The sequence below is a fragment of the Microcebus murinus genome, chromosome 27 (assembly GCF_040939455.1).
Source record: "Microcebus murinus isolate Inina chromosome 27, M.murinus_Inina_mat1.0, whole genome shotgun sequence".
NCBI classification, from domain to species: Eukaryota; Metazoa; Chordata; class Mammalia; order Primates; family Cheirogaleidae; genus Microcebus; species Microcebus murinus.
The window spans coordinates 1,088,863-1,104,577 of NC_134130.1; the positions used below are offsets into that span (position 1 = coordinate 1,088,863).

A 15,715-nucleotide genomic window follows, 5' to 3' on the forward strand; every position below is an offset into this window, starting at 1 on the left:
AGTTCGAAACCAGCCTGAGCAAGAGTGAGACCCCGTCTCTACTATAAAAATAGAAAGAACTGAATTGGCCAACTAAAAATATATAGAGAGAAAAAAATTTGCCAGGCATGGTGGCACATGCCTGTAGTCCCAGCTACTCGGGAGGCTGAGACAGGAGGATCACTTGAGCCCAAGAGTTTGAGGTTGCTGTGAGCTAGGCTGATGCCACGACACTCTAGCCTGGGCAACAGAATGAGACTCTGTCTCAAAAAAAAAAAATTGCTAACCTGCTCCGTATCATTCCACTGTTAGTATATGTGCTGCCGAAGCGAGCACTTCAAATTATCTCTTAAAACAGAAGTGTTGTCTTTATAACCGGTAATGCATTCAGGATTATCGGCAAAACAAAAACACAAAATATAAAAATTCTCCAGGGGTAAGATGATAAGAACATGGGAAATTGGGCGTGGGGTATACAGGAACTCTCTGTACTATGTTTCCTGGAAATCTACAAATCTAAAACTATTCTAAAACTCTTTTTTTTAAAGTTTTTTTTTTAAAAGATAACTAATCTCCCATCCAGCCCATGTGAAAAAAAAAAAAAAAAAAGATAACCAACTCCAACTGTCCTGGAACCCCTCTAAGGATAAATAAACCTTGGGACCCCAGTTTGAGAAACGATGCCCTACTTTGTTGTCTGCCAAATGAATGGGCTTGCTTGTGATCTGGGGTCCTGCTGAACTCCGAGATACCCTTCTTGCCTCCCCTCATCTGGTCCATGAAGACCTCAGCTCTGTCCCAGGAAAAAGATGCATCTCACTTGGGTGACAGCCACAATTCCTTTTAGTCCATGATTTCAAAGTCGAGGTGCCAGGAGAACCCCATGTGAACCAAGTGCTCCCCACGCTTCCCTTGGGATCAGGCCCCCTTCCCAAAGTGGCCAAAATTCACACGGGGCCAGAGGCAGCAAAGGCCTCCTGAGTGGCTCCCTAGAGCATCGGCGCACGAAACCCTGCGAGACAAAGCCGAGTGAAACAGAATAGCAAAATGTGCACGAGGAATCTGAGAGTGCAGATAAGAAAAGAAAGAGTAACAAGAGAAAGAAAAAGGATGAACTACAAAGACTCAGAGGGGACTTCGGCAAGCACATTTGTGGTTCCCTCCCCCCCCCACTGAAATGTCAGTTTTGAAAAGCAGCTTTGGAAAATGTAACTAGCTGCTCACATGGCCACAGCGAAGACAGGAGGAGCGCGGCGTGGCGAGGGAGGTGGCCGTGCTACCTTCCTTGGGAGCCGGGCACCAGGAAGGGGCCCCAGCCTTCCACGGTCCCACAGGGCGCACCCCCGTGGCTCCCCCCATCCCCGAGCCGCCCGACCCCCGGGTCTAGAAGTTTCCCACTCGGGGGTCCTGCACCCCAAGCCGGGCGGCAGGGTGGAACCCGGTCCTCCCGGGCGCTCGAAACTAGGAACCACTTTCCAACTGTCCTCAGCCCTCCCGGGGGTCCCCGGAGTGGCCACAGGCCGCCCGCACCCCGCCCTGCGCCCCGCCAAGACGGCCACACCCGCCCCCAGACCCCGGCTCTCGCGCACCCCGCCCTCCGCGCCCCACGCCGATCCCACCCTCGGCCCCCCGCTTCCTGCCCCCACCCCTCCCCCATCGCGGCCCCTCACTCCCCAGGTCCCGCTCCCGCTGGCCGGGCGCCTCGCCCTCCGGCCACCCCGCGGCCCTCGCCCCTGCCGTCGCTCGGCCCGCGCCCCGCGCCCGCCCGGCCCCTCCCCCGCCGCCCCCCGCCCGGGCCGCCGCGTGCGCAGCCCCGCCGCGCGGCCCTCAGCCCGCCCGCACTCACGGCTGTAGAGGGCGATGCCCGCCGCGTCCGGGCCGGCGCGCACCTCGAGGCGCAGCGCCTGCTGCTCCGCGTGCCGCTGGATCTCGCCGTTCGCGTCGCCGATGGTGAGGAGGCGGGCGCCGGGGAACACGGACACGGCCGTGCAGGGCCCCGCGCTGCCCGGCCCCGCCGCCCCCGCGCCGCCCGGGCCCGGCCCTACCGCCGCCGCCGCCGCTGCCATCTTAGATCCGGCTCCAGGCCCCGCCGCCGCCGCCGCCGCCGCCGCCGCCGCGCCCGGGCCCAGGCCGCCGCCGCTGCCGCCGCCGCCGCCGCCGCGCAGGCCGAGGCCGAGGCCGAGCCCGAGCCGGGCAGCGCCGCCTGCCGGCCACGCGTCGCCTCGCCGCCGCCGCCGCCGCGGCCCGGCCCCGTGGCGCAGCGCCCCCTGCCGGCTGCCCTGGGCGAGGGGAGGGAGCGAGCGCGCCGGGGGCAGGGCCGGCCCCGCCCCGCGCGAACGGTCGCCGCTTTGTGAGGTGACTCCACCGCCCCGGAAAGGCGGGGGCGGGAGCGAGCGCCGGGGGCGGAGCTCGGCCGCGAGGGCACGCCCCCCGGAGGCCTGGGCCCCGCCCCCGGCCCCGCGCCGCAGCAACGGCCGCGCTTTGTGAGGCGGAGCGGTGGCCCGGGGAGGGCGGGGGCGGGGCTAGGCTGAGCGGACACGCCGCGGGCCCCGCCCCGCGCAAACGTCCGCGCTTCGCGAAGCGGTCCCCGGGCTTGCGGGACGCTGTGGCGGCTCGGACACGCCCCTCGGGGCGGGCTCCCCTGGGCCCCGCCCGGCTTTGTGAGGCGGCCGGCGGAGAGGCGGGGCCCAGCCGGCGAGGCCACGCCCCCATACCTGTCCTGCTCCCTCCCCCTGGGACGCGCTTTGTGTGGCGCCAGCTCTGGGGCGGGCCTGAGCGAAGGGCGTGGCCAGGGCTGGGACACGCCCCCGGCCTGGGGCCCCGCCCAGCTGCGAGCAGTCTGAGACCCGCCCCGCCTCTGAGCACAGCCTGAGCCCGGTCCCAAGGTCCCTCCCCAGCGCTCAACCGCCCCGCTCCTCCTCTCCGTCCCGCCTGCCCCTTCCCCACCCTCAACCCTCCACTGTTTCCTTGGACACAAAAATCCTTGATCCCTCCCCTCTGAGCCTCTCCTGTACCCCTCCTTCCCCCGGTTTCTCGCCCGTCCCCCAGAGATTGCTGGACAGTGAGTCCAGACTAGTCGTGTCCCTTTTGCCAGCACACACACATCCATCTTCCCCCCGAGGGCCCCTCCACTGTTCAAGGGCCCCATCCCTTCCTGGGGTCCCAAAGGGGCTCTCGGACACTTCCACCTACCCCAGCTCTCATTCTTTCCTGGATGTCATTTACTCCTAACTCCTTAACGTGCCAGTGCCCCCGCGTCCCCATCATTCCACCTCCTGTACCCCCTAATGCAAGGGCCCTAGCAGAGACCCCACGGGGCACTGCCCCGAACCCCCTCCCCCACGGGCCTCCGCAAACGCCTCAAACGCAGTGAATTCACGCATGCCCCCCACCGCCCAGCCATCCAACAGTTGGACCCCAGAGGTGGCAGGCTTCAAGAGTTACACTCCATAGAGGCCTTGGGAACATACATGAACACGTGCTATAATGAATAACTTAGGCATGTCAGCAGGGCAGACACATGGGAAAACACCCCGGGGACCCTATGCTCAAAAAACCCAGTGGGGAAGAGGCAGGTGCCCAATCCCGTGCCGCTGGGAGTGGGGACCCTTTATGGCCCCGGGAAGGGACCCTGACATCTCCTTGTCTGCTGGTCCCGAGGAGCTGAAAATCCAAAATGGGTCTTCCTGCTTTCTGTCCGGCCTGTGGCCCCCTCTCTCCCACTCCCCTGTGACAAAAGTCTCGAGGCCAGGGGTCCACTTCATCGCCTCGTTCCATTCCCTGAGAAAACAGCAGCCCAAGCCCCGCCAGAACTAGCTGGAGGGACCTCAGGCCCTGAAAGGCCGGGAGATGGAGGGGCCCCCAGTTCTCAGCCTCACTGGCAGGCCCGGAAGGTGCTGAACTCGGGGGGCTCGGGCGAGGACGATGTGGAGGTGGGCCTCTTCCGGGCTCCAGAGTGGCCGGGGATGACAGTGGTGCCTGAGCGAGCATCCGGAGTGGCTGAGTCTTCTTCTGAAGTCATTTTCTTTGTCCGTGCAAGAGAAAAGAGAGAGGACCAGGTGATCTGGGGGCTCAGGATGTCGTGTGTCCCCACTTTCTGAGCCTGGGACTCTCGTAGCCCATCAGGTCTCATCTCGTCCCGTCCCCCCCACACACCCACAAATGCCTGCCCTGGCCTTCTATTCTCCTGCCCTTCTCTCTGCCGTAGTAGAGAGTGGGGACCAGAGAGCCTGGGTTCAAATCCTAGTTCCATCACTTTCAGGCAGTGTGGCCTCGGTTGAGTGACTTAACATTTCTGTGCCTCAGTTTCCCCTTCTGCAAAATGGGGATAATCTTAGTACCAACCTACTAGGATTGCTGTGAGGCTTAAAGAAGTAAAAACAGAAAAAGCAAGTGGTACATCAGAAGCTCTATGTTAAGTGAACACAGCCATTACTATTATCTCCTTGGCTCCCATTCTGGGCTCCCTCAAAACACTTTCAAAAATCTACCCTCAGGCCGGGCACGGTGGCTCACACCTGTAATCCTAGCACTCTGGGAAGCCAAGGCAGGCAGATTGCTCGAGGTCAGGAGTTTGAAACCAGCCTGAGTGAGACCCTGTCTCTACTAAAAATAGAAAGAGCCGGGTGTGGTGGCTCACGCCTGTAATCCTAGCACTCTGGGAGGCTGAGGCGGGCGGATCATTTGAGCTCAGGAGTTCGAAACCACCCTGAGCAAGAGCGAGACCCCCGTCCCTACTATAAATAGAAAGAAATTAATTGGCTAACTAATATATATAGAAAAAAATTAGCCGGGCATGGTGGCGCATGCCTGTAGTCCCAGCTACTCGGGAGGCTGAGGCAGGAGGATGGCTTGACCCCAGGTTGAGGTTGCTGTGAGCTAGGCTGATGCCACAGCACCCTAGCCTGGGCAACAAAGTGAGACTCTGTCTCAAAAACAAATAAATAAATAAATAAAATAAATCTACCCTCAGCCAGGCACAGTGGCTCATGCCTACAATCCCAGCATTTTGGGAGGCAGAGGTGGGAGGATCACTTGAGGCCAGGAGTTTGAGACCAGCCTAGGCAACATAGCGAGACCCCATCTCTACAAAAAAACAGGAAAAATTATCCGGAGTGGTGGCATATGCATCTGTAGTCTCAGATACTCAGGAGGCCGAGGCAGGAGGATCACTTGAACCCAGGAGTTTGAGATTGCAGTGAGCTAGGATGATGCTACCGCACTCTAGCCTGGGCAACAAATTGACAAGGAGAGATGAACTTGCTAGAACTGAAGCCGGGCGATGGAGTGCAGGCTGGGTTGCATTCGCAGTCCTGCCTGTCCTTAGCTGAGTCACCCTCGTAAAGCCAGTTCACTATGCTGAGCGTCCTAGTTTGCAAAAAGAAAATTGTCAATCCCACCTCATAGGGCGTTATAAAGTTGAATATGGGGCCCTGGGCCAGGGCATGGTAAAAGCTGGAGACACATGAGCTACTTCGTTATCGACTCAACCAACTGCACAGCTTGTATGAAGCCTCAAAGGGGAACTAGAACTGAAAGCAGAGACTCAGATATTTGCGCCCCCGTGTTCGCCCCAGTGCCATTCACAACAGGCAAAAGGCGGAAGCAACCCAAGTGTCCAGCGACAGATGAGTAGCTCAACAAAATGTGGTCTGTCTATACGGTGGGATGTCATTTAGCCTTTAAAAGGAAGGGAACTCTGACACATGATACAACATGGATGAACGCTGAAGGTGTTTTATGTTGCTCTAAAGAACAATCTATAAAATCAAAAAAAAAAGAGAAGAGGGCCGGGCGTGGTGGCTCACGCCTGGAATCCCAGCACTCTGGGAGGCCTGTGTCAAAAAATAAGAAGAAGAAGAAGAAGACGACATTCTATGCTAAGCGAAATGGGTCATCACAAAAGGACAAATATTGTATGACTCCATTTATAAGAAATGTCCAGAATAGGCAAACCCACAGACCCACAGAAAGTAGAATGGGGGTTCCCAGGGGCTGGGGGAAGGAGGAAGGAAGAATCAGTGTTTAATGGGTACAGAGGGTTATCAGAACTTATTCACATTAGTGTCACTAAAGTTGGTATTCAACCCCCCACTGCTAAATTTGACTGGCTATAAAAATAAATAAAGAAATAAAATAAAATAAAATAAAATAAAAAAATAATGGGTACAGAGTTTTATTTTGGGAAGATGAAAAATTCTGGAAATGGAGGGTCCTGATGGGCATACAACACGAACATATTTAATGACGCTGAACTGTGAGCTTAATATGGTTAGGATGGGGACAACCACTGTGCTCAGTAACAAGAAAAAATGGTTAAGACGGTAAATGTTTATGTTATGTGTATTTTATCACAATAAAATAAACTACAGCCCCAGCGAGGTGGCTCACGCCTGTGACCCCAGCACTTTGGGAGGCCAAGGCAGGGGGGCATTGAGCCCAGGGGTTCAAGTCCAGTCTGGGCGACAGTGAGACCCCATGTCTAATCTAAGAAAAAAAAAAAAACAAAGTAAGAAAACAAACAAATAAAATAAAATGCCTTAAAAGGGGGGCAGGGGGGGGTCCCCAGGTTGGAATCCCGTGCGCACGCTGATGGGAGTTTCAGAGTCCGCCCTGCCCGCCGGGTTGCCCTCGCGCGCTCGGGATTTGCGGGCTGCCCGGCGCGTGCCAAGCCCCCTCCTTCCCGCCATCTGTACCCCAGTGGCTCCGCGTCGCCGTCTCCCGGAATGACCTCTCTCCGGAACTGCGGACCCGCGTCCCCATCTGCTCTCGGGCACCACCAGCTGCGGTGCCAGTCTCCGCGCGCTTGTCCCTCCAAGCCTGGCCCCGCCCCGCCCTCTCCCCCCTTGGCCCGCTCATCGATCCCCAAAGTGTGCGGCGCTTCCCGTTCCCCGGATGCACCCCGACCTCCCGGCGCGCCGGACCCCACCTCCCGCGCCCGGGCGCGCCGGGCCCCGCGGGGAGCCACCCCTTTGGCCCCCGTGCGCCCTCCCCGCGGAGGCCACCAGAGGGCGCGCGCGAGCACCCGACTCGGGTCGCCTCCCTCCTCCACTCAGAACCGTCCATGGCTCCCACCTCCACTGCCCCGACACCTTAGGGGGGCGACACCCCTCACAAAGGGGGCCGGTCCGTCAAGACTCTCCCCTGGATGGGAACACAGTGGGGCGGGTAAGCGAAGTCCTTGAGACCGAACACAAAACCAGACTTTGCTTTTGTCCCAGGACGGGACCACAGCCTGCATCAGATTGTCACCAGGCTCCACGAATAAGCTCAGAGGCCACCAGGTCGCTCTGAATCCTCTGTCGCCATTCAGAGGGGCCGGCCTGACTGGGTCCAAAAGGCTGTGCTGACCACGACAGCAAACAGCCCCAGGGGCCCCGCCTGTGGCCACCTTCAGTCCTCTGCCCCCCGGCACTTTTCAGAGCCAACTCGGGGCTCACAAGCAGTCCCTGCTGAGTGGTCCTGGGCTTCCTCCTGTCCCCCAAGCTCAGCGACAGCACACTGACCCAGCCCGGTGGCCGCCCCGCCTTCCCGCAGTGAGGAACCCGGTTCCAGGAAAAGGAACCACTTACCGAGACGGCAAACAGGGAGTTATCAAAAGACATGTCTGAAACAGAAAGAGAAAGAAAATCCAGGGTTGGGGGCCAGTTTTAACTTCCCTGCTCCCCGTCCCCCACCCCCAGCCCCAGGGGAAGGGGGTGGGAGCCATCTCCCAGCATCCTCTCTGCCCCCTTCCAGCCCATTCTGCAGGGTGAACTGTTCACATACACAAATGGAGCCAGGTCTCTCTCCCGCCCAAACCTCCCCTTTGGGGGCCTTTCGCTGCCTTATCTCAACCCTCACCTTCCAGAAGGAGCACCTGTGGGCTCCTCCCCTCCCCAGGTGCCCCCAGTTGCTAGGTCGCCCACCCAGCTACTCCTTCTCTTGTAGGTCTCTGCTTAAACATCACTTCCTCCGGGGACCCCAGCCTTGTCCCTGACACGGCCTCGTGGCAGCACTGGCTGTTTGTGGACGGAGACCATGCCTGTCTTGGCCACCCGGGACCCTCCCAGATATACATATATATATATATATTTAGACAAGGTCTTGCGCTGTGGCCCAGGCTGGAGTGGTGTCGTGGCGTCAGCCTAGCTCACTGCAGCCTCCAACTCCTGGGCTCAAGCGATCCTCCTGCCCCCGCCTCCCAAAATGCTGGGATCACGGGCATGAACCACTGTGCCTGACCCGTTCCCAGATCCTAGCACACAGTAGGCGCTCAATGTTTGTGTTGGACAGCGAATGAAGTCTATAGAGAGTGGGGTTTGCTCCAGGCCCCTGCAGGGGAGCACCGCGGATCCCAGCTGGCTGCCTCGCGCCCCCTCGTGGAAGCCGGCAGAATGACACGTCTGGAAGGCAAGCTGGACCCGGGCCAGAGACAGACTCCGGAGTCCTTCCCCCATGGGGTGGCCGTCTGGCGGTGGAAGCGAGTATCAGACACGGGCACCTAATGAATACTTAACTGCGGTTCCACTGAGGGTGCGAGAAGAATGGTGGGGTGCTGGCGCATGCAAGCAGCAAGCACGAACCCTGTCCAGGGAGTCAAGGAAGGCTTCCTGGAGGAGGTGGTGCAAGGAGAGAAGGCGGGAGCCCAGGGCAAGTAATAGAGAGGGTGTATTTTGCCCCTAAGGGGAACAGGCCGCGGCAGGAAAGGTCCGAGTGGCGAGGGGCGAGGGTTTGAGGCGGCGATCTTGCCCGGGCGCGGCCAGGAAAGACACAGACCTGTGTTGGCGAAGTTGATCTGGGCCCAGCAGGATTCTTGATCTCTGCAAAGGGATTCAGGAGAAGGTGACGGCGTGCTGGGGTGGCCCCTCGAGACAGGAGCCCCGACCCCAAACCAGACCCGATATATCTCGCCTGCACTCCCCCGTCCACCTACCCACGAGTCCCCCCCCCCAAATGTGCCCGCACAGGGAAGGCGACAGAGAGAGAGAGACGCGGATCTGCAGAGGGGTCGCTCTGTGCATGCGACAGCCTCTCGGCCAGGTGGAAGAAAAGACTGCGAGATGGAAACCCACCCGTGGGAGCCCACAGCCAGGTGACGCTGGGATTGGATGGGTGTCTAGCCGCCTCTCGGAGGGGAGAAACTGAGGCCAGGGCCAGTTGGGACATTCTGACGCCCAGGACTCAGGGCCACTGGCTGCGGCACGACCTCAGGAAGACCCCCGGAAATCCGCCGTGGACGTCTAGAACGGCTGGAACAATTTCTGGCAACCGGTGGCAAAGAGATGCAAGAAAGGCTCAGCCACTTGGTCCCTGCGTGACAGGGCTGAGCCTCAGTGCCTTATCTGTACAATGGGACTATGCCATTGTCGCAGTGGCCGCTCCCAGGGCTGCTGTGAGGGTAAGGCGAGCTCTGACATCACAGTGGGCCCAGCACACAGTAGGCGCTTAATAAATGGCACCACCTGTTTCTATGACAGGACGCTCCCACCAGGGGGTTGCCGTTTGGGGGGGGTGGAACGCCCACCCAGCCAGGAAAGTGCCCTTCTGTCCCCAACCACCCTCTGAGAGCCTCCAGGAACTCGTCTCACCTTTTCCTCTGTAAATGTTTGACTCTAACTGCAACAAAAAACAAACGAGCACTTGTTAGATTTGGGTGTATTCCACCACTTTCTAGAGTCAAAAGACTGAAAGCCCCTTGGAGGCCCTTCTCGTATATTTGCAAAGCAGCAGCCTCCCCTCTCCCCGGGCAAATGTGCCACCCGACAGGAGACAAGAGCTGCTACAGACATCTCTTTTTCAAGTGACAGCAGTAATGAGTGTCAGTGAAAACTTCAAACAAGGTGTGAGCATGTAGAATTGTTTTCCTTTAAAAATATTAATTTCAGGCCGGGCGCGGTGGCTCACGCCTGTAATCCTAGCACTTTGGGAGGCCGAGGTGGGCGGATCGCTCAAGGTCAGGAGTTCGAAACCAGCCTGAGCGAGACCCCGTCTCTACCAAAAATAGAAAGAAATTAATTGACCAACTAAAAATATATATACAAAAAATTAGCCGGGCATGGTGGAGCATGCCTGTAGTCCCAGCTACTCGGGAGGCTGAGGCAGGAGGATCGCTGAGCCCGGGAGATTGAGGTTGCTGTGAGCGAGGCGGACGCCACGGGACTCACTCTAGCCTGGGCAACAAAGTGAGACTCTGTCTCAAAAAAAAAAAAAATATTAATTTCAGGGGTTGCCAGGGGCCAGGGGAGAGGGGAAGGGGCAGCCAGTGTTTCACGGGGACAGAGATTCAGTTTGGGAAGATGGGAAAGTTCTGGAGACGGAGGGTGGGGATGGTTGCACAACAGCGTGAATGTGTTCAGTGCCACCGAGCTGTGGACTTAAAAGACGGTTAAAGTGGTAAATCTCATGCCGTGTAGAATGTATTTTACCACGATAAAAATAAATGGCTGTGTCAATTTTCCCTGCTGTCTTCTGGAGATCAGGGAATTTTTCTGGAAGGTGTTTTCACCGCTAAGTTTTAGAGTAAGACCTCCTCATGCTGTCTGCCTCTGGGATCCAAAACAAAAAATGGGTGTGGGAGCACATGTGCATGTTCTAGAAGTTCCGAGCTCGTGGGCCATGCTTTCTTTGTGTGCTGTTACCTTTCCTGACTACCACGGCCAGGGTCGCCAGCCCCGCGAGGAGGAAGAAGGTTCCAGCCAGGCTCAGGGACAGCGCCAGGATCCAAGTGGGCACTAGAGGAAAGTGGGGAAAGAGAAAGTGGGCAGATGATGGGGGACAGGAACGGGGTGCGACACCTGCCTTCTCTCCTTTGAGGAGCCAGCTCTTCCCCCAGTACCCCTAACTGTGCCACTTAGGTAAAGCCTAACCCTGGGGACTTAGCAAACATTGTGTCTGGCTAATTAGCATATTCCCTCCCCCCTGGCTATAGTAATTGGTCCAGAGATGAGCATGTAGTCCAAGCGGAGCCAATGAGAACTAATTCTGGGACCTTGGCTACACCACTGGGAAAAGAGTTTTAGTCCTTTGCCTAGCATGGCAGGGCTGGGAGGAGACATATCTAAGGCTGCCCGGCACAATCTTGCCATCGTGAGGAGGTGGGCACGTCTGAGAATAAGACACACAAGAACGCAGAGCTGAAAGGTGGGCAAAGGATTCCTGGCATCTCTGAGCACCTGGATCCAGCCATACCTGAAGTCAGCCGTGTGAGCCGACTTCAATTCAGTGAACCAACGAATCCCCTTTTGTTGCTGAAGCCAGTTCGAGCCAAGTTTTTCATGAATTGCAGCCTGGGTTCCAGGGGTTCAGGGGCCAACTACCCCTAGCCAAACGGTGGACCCTGAGATCCACACGGAGGTCACCACAGAGGCACAGGAGTGACAGTGGCAGAGTTTCCTTCTCTGCAAAGGACTCGGCTTCCCCTCCCGGCAGAGAGAGAGGAGACGACCTCACCCGAGCAGAGGTCGGGAGCTAAGCCGGGAAGGGGAAGGAGAAGACAGACACTTGGTATCCTCACAACGCCGGGCCTTGTTCATTCATTCATCTGGGGCGGTTGTCACCTCCTCACCTCAAGACCGCAGGGCCAAGGTGAGAGAAGGGGGCCTTTGACAGAGGATCCCGAGGCCTGGGAGGACACAGAACTGCTCTGTCCTCACGGCCTGCAAGCCTCCGCTGCCGACAAGGTTGTCTTTGCATTGGGAAGGGTGGTGGTGACAGAAGGCCACTGAAGGCTTCCGGCTCCTCCTCCCTGACCTAGAACCCAAGCCCGGCCTCCACTCCTGGGAAGACCAGAAAAAGACATCCGCCCTCCCGGGGCTCCCGTCTCACTCAGATGAAAATCTGACGTCCTTGGCTGCAGCCCATAAGACCCAACACGTCCTCCCTGTCACCTCCCTGCTTTTGTCTCCATTTTCCTCCGTGTTCACTGTGCTTGAGCCATACTGGGCTCCTCCGTGCCCCTCAGACACATCCGGGAAGCTCCAACCTCAGGGCCTTTGCACAGCCTGTTTCCTCAGCCCCAGCGCCCGCAGTGCTGGCTTCTCCTCAACCCATTTAGTGCTGCTGCTTCTTTGTAGAGACAGGATCTCACTCTGTCACCCAGGCTGGGGTGCAGTGGCTGACCACAGCTCACTGTAACCTTGAACTCCAGGCCTTGAGTGGTCCTCCCTCCTAGGCCTCCCAAAGTGCTGGAATTACAAGCCTGAGCCACTATGCCTGACTCATTTTTAAAAAGTTTTTTGTACAGATAGGGTCTCGCTATATTGCCCAGGCTGGTCTTGAACTCCTGACTTCAAGCAATCCTCCCGACTCAGCCTCCCAAAGTGCTGGGATTACAGGTGTAGCTACCACACCCGAGTAGCGTTTTATGTGGCCGAGAGGGGAGGGTGCAGAATAGTGCTGAGGTTCAATGCCTGGTCTTCGGCAGCCATTGGCATCCCAGCTCGGCTACCTGTTAGCTGAGTCACCTCTTCTGCCTCAGTTGCCTCATGTGCAAAATTGGGAGAATCATGGCTCCAATTTTGCCACCATGAAGGGGGAGGCCTGCCTGAGAATAAGACCCGGAAGGAAGCGAAGCTGAGAGGTGGCCAATGATTCCTGACATCTCTGAGCGCCTGGATCCAGCCATACCTGAAAGCAGCCATGGGAGCTGATTTCAATTCAGTGAATGAAGAAATCCCCTTTTGGGGTGGGTGAGAGGAGGGAAAAGGGAAAGGCGAGAAAGTCCTGGCAGGTTGCAAGCCTGGCTATTCCTGGCTCTTCCGCCTAAGAGGAGGGGACACACATGCAAAGGGTTGGGGTCAGAAAACCGAGCGGCCGGCAGCCCTCACCTGGGAAGCGGACGTGCACGGGCGCGCTGAGGTCCGACAGCTGGGGCTCGCTGTGCTCGCCCATCACACCATACTGGCAGTGGAACGGCCCCCCTGGGGCCTCGCTGCTGCCGCCGCTCAGGTTGAAAGTGACCCCACGGTGGTCCGCGGGGGCCTGCAGGCGCTGGACCATGTGCCCCCCTCGGTACAGTGTGAAATTCGCCCCCAAGAAGCTCTCGGGGGCCACGCAGGAGATGTAGATGGGGTCCTCTTGGCTGCTCGGGTGTGGGGGCACCAGCAGGATGGACGGCGCCGGGATCGCCAAGGAGCCTGCGGTGCGGAATAAGGGGAGGCTGGCCTGGCTGTGTGGCCTTGGGCAAGTAGATCGCCCTCTCTGGGCCTTGGGTTTTATGTACGTCAGGAATCTAGTGATCCTTTTCCCACTGCAACGTTGAGGGCACTGAGTGCCTGGCACGTGGTGAGGGGTCCCTGTGTTTCTGTCATTTTATTATTTATTTATTTATTTTGAGACAGAGTCTCACTCTGTTGCCCGGGCTAGAGTGCCATGTTGTCAGCCTAGCTCACAGCAACCTCAAACTCCTGGGCTCAAGCGATCCTCCTGCCTCAGCCTCCCGAGTAGCTGGGACTACAGGCATGCGCCACCACGCCCGGCCAATTTCTTTCTATTTTTAGCAGAGACAGGATCTTGCTCTTGCCCAGGCTGGTCTCGAACTCCTGACCTCAGGTGACCCTCCCGCCTCGGCCTCCCAGAGTGCTAGGGTTACAGGTGTGAGCCACCGCGCCCGGCAGAGACAAGAAGTTCTAGGTGACAGGAAGCCCGAGTTAGCTGGGATGGCCCCAGAGGGCTTCCCTGCAGAGGTGACATCTGAGCGGCAAGAAGGACCCAGCCTCAGAGCTGGAAAAGAGCACCCCAGCCAGAGGGAACAGCACAGACAAAGGCTCAGAGGATGGAAGGGCGTGGGGCTGTTCGGGAGCAGCCAGGAGGCGGCGGGAGTGGCGGGAGGTAGGGGAGGGGCAGAGGGCGAGCTAGAGGGCAGAGGGCAGAGGGCAGAGGGCAGAGGGGCTCTCTCCTTTCCCAGGCTGTGCTGGGATACGGATTTGGGAGGACGGCTTCCTGCAGGGACCAGACTCCCCCCAGCGGCCCCGAGCAGAGCGTGGGGCCAGGCGGCGTCCACACAGGCCTTCCCTTGTCCGGCCGCCACCCCCAGGGGAACCCTCCTGCTGCCCCTGCCCTCCAGGTAGGAGCCTGCAGAGGCCAAGCAGGGCTGAGTCACGGGGCGTGGGCACAGCTGGGCGATGCTGTTTCTGATATTCTTGACTCGGGGCGGGCGGGCGAGCGAGGAGCCTCCCCGGAAAAATCAGTGCTCCCGGGCAGGTTCCAAGGCTCACGGTCACAGCCATCCGCCCGCCTGGGCTCGGCTTCCTCTAGCACCTGGGAGAGACGCCCCCACCCCGAAACCCGGGTGTCTGTCCCCCGGGCAGCCGGGTGGGCGGGAGCCGCGGGGTGCAGGGTGAGGGTCCTCAAGGTGGGTGGGGGGTGGCATCAGACTCACCAGCTGCAAAGAGCAAGACAGTCCAGGGCATCTCTCCTCCCGGGTTTGGCCAGGAAACCTGGCGAAGGCCAGAGGGGCCCACGGCTGCCGGCCAACTCCTCCTGTGAGGCCAGATCGGGGAAAGGAGAAGCAGAGCTGATTCGAGAAAGAAAGCGGAGAGTTTCCTCACTGGCAGGAAGTTGCACACACACAACGCACACTTGGGCACTGGAAGGGGCTCTCCCCTCTCCCCACCCCTTCCCCAAACGCACGCCAGCCCCTGGCTGTGCCTCTGCAGATCGGAGGGGAGAGAACGGATGAAACGGTCCGGTGTGGGTTTGTTTTTCTCTATCCCCCCCCCCCCCCCCCGCCCAGGAGAGCTCTTGGGCACGAGAGGTGACAACTGTGGGCCGTCTGGGAAACCCACACCCAGATCACAAACCACAGCCCAACCAGTGCCCAAACGGACAGGCATGAAGGGCAGAGAGTGGGAGGGCATGGTGGTTAGGGCTTGGCCTCTGTGACCTCAGACAAGGCTTTTCTTTCTAGAAGCCTCAGCTTGCTGCTTTGCAGAATGGGGCTAATATGAATAGGAGTGGACATTCGATCCAGAGAACTCAGGGGCTGGAGCCCAAAAGTTCAAGGCTGCAGCGAGCTATGGTCACACCACTGCAGTCCAGCCTGTGCGACAGAGCCACATCCTATGTTTTAAAAAATATATATAAAAATAAGAACTCATGGTATGAAATGCAGTGCCCAGTGGGTTGTAAGCACCCCCAGTGTGAGGCTACGGGGAAGAAAAAGCTTCATCACCCTGGTGAGAAGGAAACTCTAGCTCCAGAATTGAGGAAAATGATATAGTTTGCAGAATAAATTGCCTCCTGTTTATGGTCCAGAAACTTCCAAGGTTCTGTCTTAGCAGTGAGTTGGCTTTGGCCTTTCTAAAAAATTTGTGTTCGAGCCAAGCAGGTTGTTTGGCCTGGAGGTTTACACCCAAGAAGGATATAGTGTGTGGTCACAAACATCAAAAAGGGTCATTAGAGTGGACTTTATTCTTTGGACACAAAAAGCTCATTCCAACTTTTAGGACTTCGCACGTGCGATTTCCCTTGCCTGGGACAAAATTCTACCAACCCAGTCAAATCCTACTTGTCCCAGGTTTCAGCTTAAATGTCACTTCTGTGGCCAGGCGCGGTGGCTCACGCCTGTAATCCTAGCACTCTGGGAGGCTGAGCCAGGAGGATCGCTTGAGGTCAGGTGTTTGAGACCAGCCTGAACAAGAGCAAGACCCCATCTCTACCAAAAATAGAAAAAATTAGCCGGGCATGGTGCCACACACTTGTAGTCTCAGCTACTTGGGAGGCTGAGGTAGGGGGATTGCTTGAACTCAGGAGTTTG

At 58.0% G+C, this 15,715-nt stretch overlaps 2 protein-coding genes across 6 annotated transcripts in view; both read right to left on the reverse strand.

The window, feature by feature from the left end:
- The window catches only part of CARM1 (coactivator associated arginine methyltransferase 1), a 39,781-nt gene extending 37,682 nt beyond the window's left edge, over positions 1-2,099 (reverse strand). Inside the window, exon 1 of one of the 2 annotated variants that reach the window (XM_020284010.2) lies at positions 1,826-2,099. In XM_020284010.2, the coding sequence (XP_020139599.2) occupies positions 1,826-2,045 (220 nt within the window). In that variant the 5' untranslated portion in view covers positions 2,046-2,099. The remainder of the gene's footprint in view (positions 1-1,825) is intronic. The other variant, XM_075998233.1, reaches the window with a different exon arrangement.
- Positions 2,100-3,441: 1,342 nt separating this feature from the next.
- On the reverse strand, positions 3,442-14,526 carry C27H19orf38 (chromosome 27 C19orf38 homolog). Of its 4 annotated transcripts, none has more exons than XM_075997985.1 (7): positions 14,339-14,518; positions 12,786-13,094; positions 10,599-10,691; positions 9,549-9,576; positions 8,737-8,780; positions 7,551-7,585; positions 3,442-4,003 (listed from the first exon to the last, which is right to left on the reverse strand). In XM_075997985.1, exons 1-7 carry the CDS (start codon positions 14,367-14,369, stop codon positions 3,854-3,856), a joined length of 690 nt encoding a protein of 229 aa, XP_075854100.1. In that variant the 5' UTR covers positions 14,370-14,518; the 3' UTR covers positions 3,442-3,853. The 4 variants fall into 4 exon arrangements, 3 of the variants coding, with proteins under 3 accessions (XP_075854100.1, XP_075854102.1, XP_075854101.1); XM_075997987.1 differs by lacking the exon at positions 3,442-4,003 and adding an exon at positions 4,949-5,064 and having other exon boundaries at positions 14,339-14,524; XM_075997986.1 differs by lacking the exon at positions 3,442-4,003 and adding an exon at positions 6,308-6,465 and having other exon boundaries at positions 14,339-14,526.
- Positions 14,527-15,715: the final 1,189 nt, after the last annotated feature.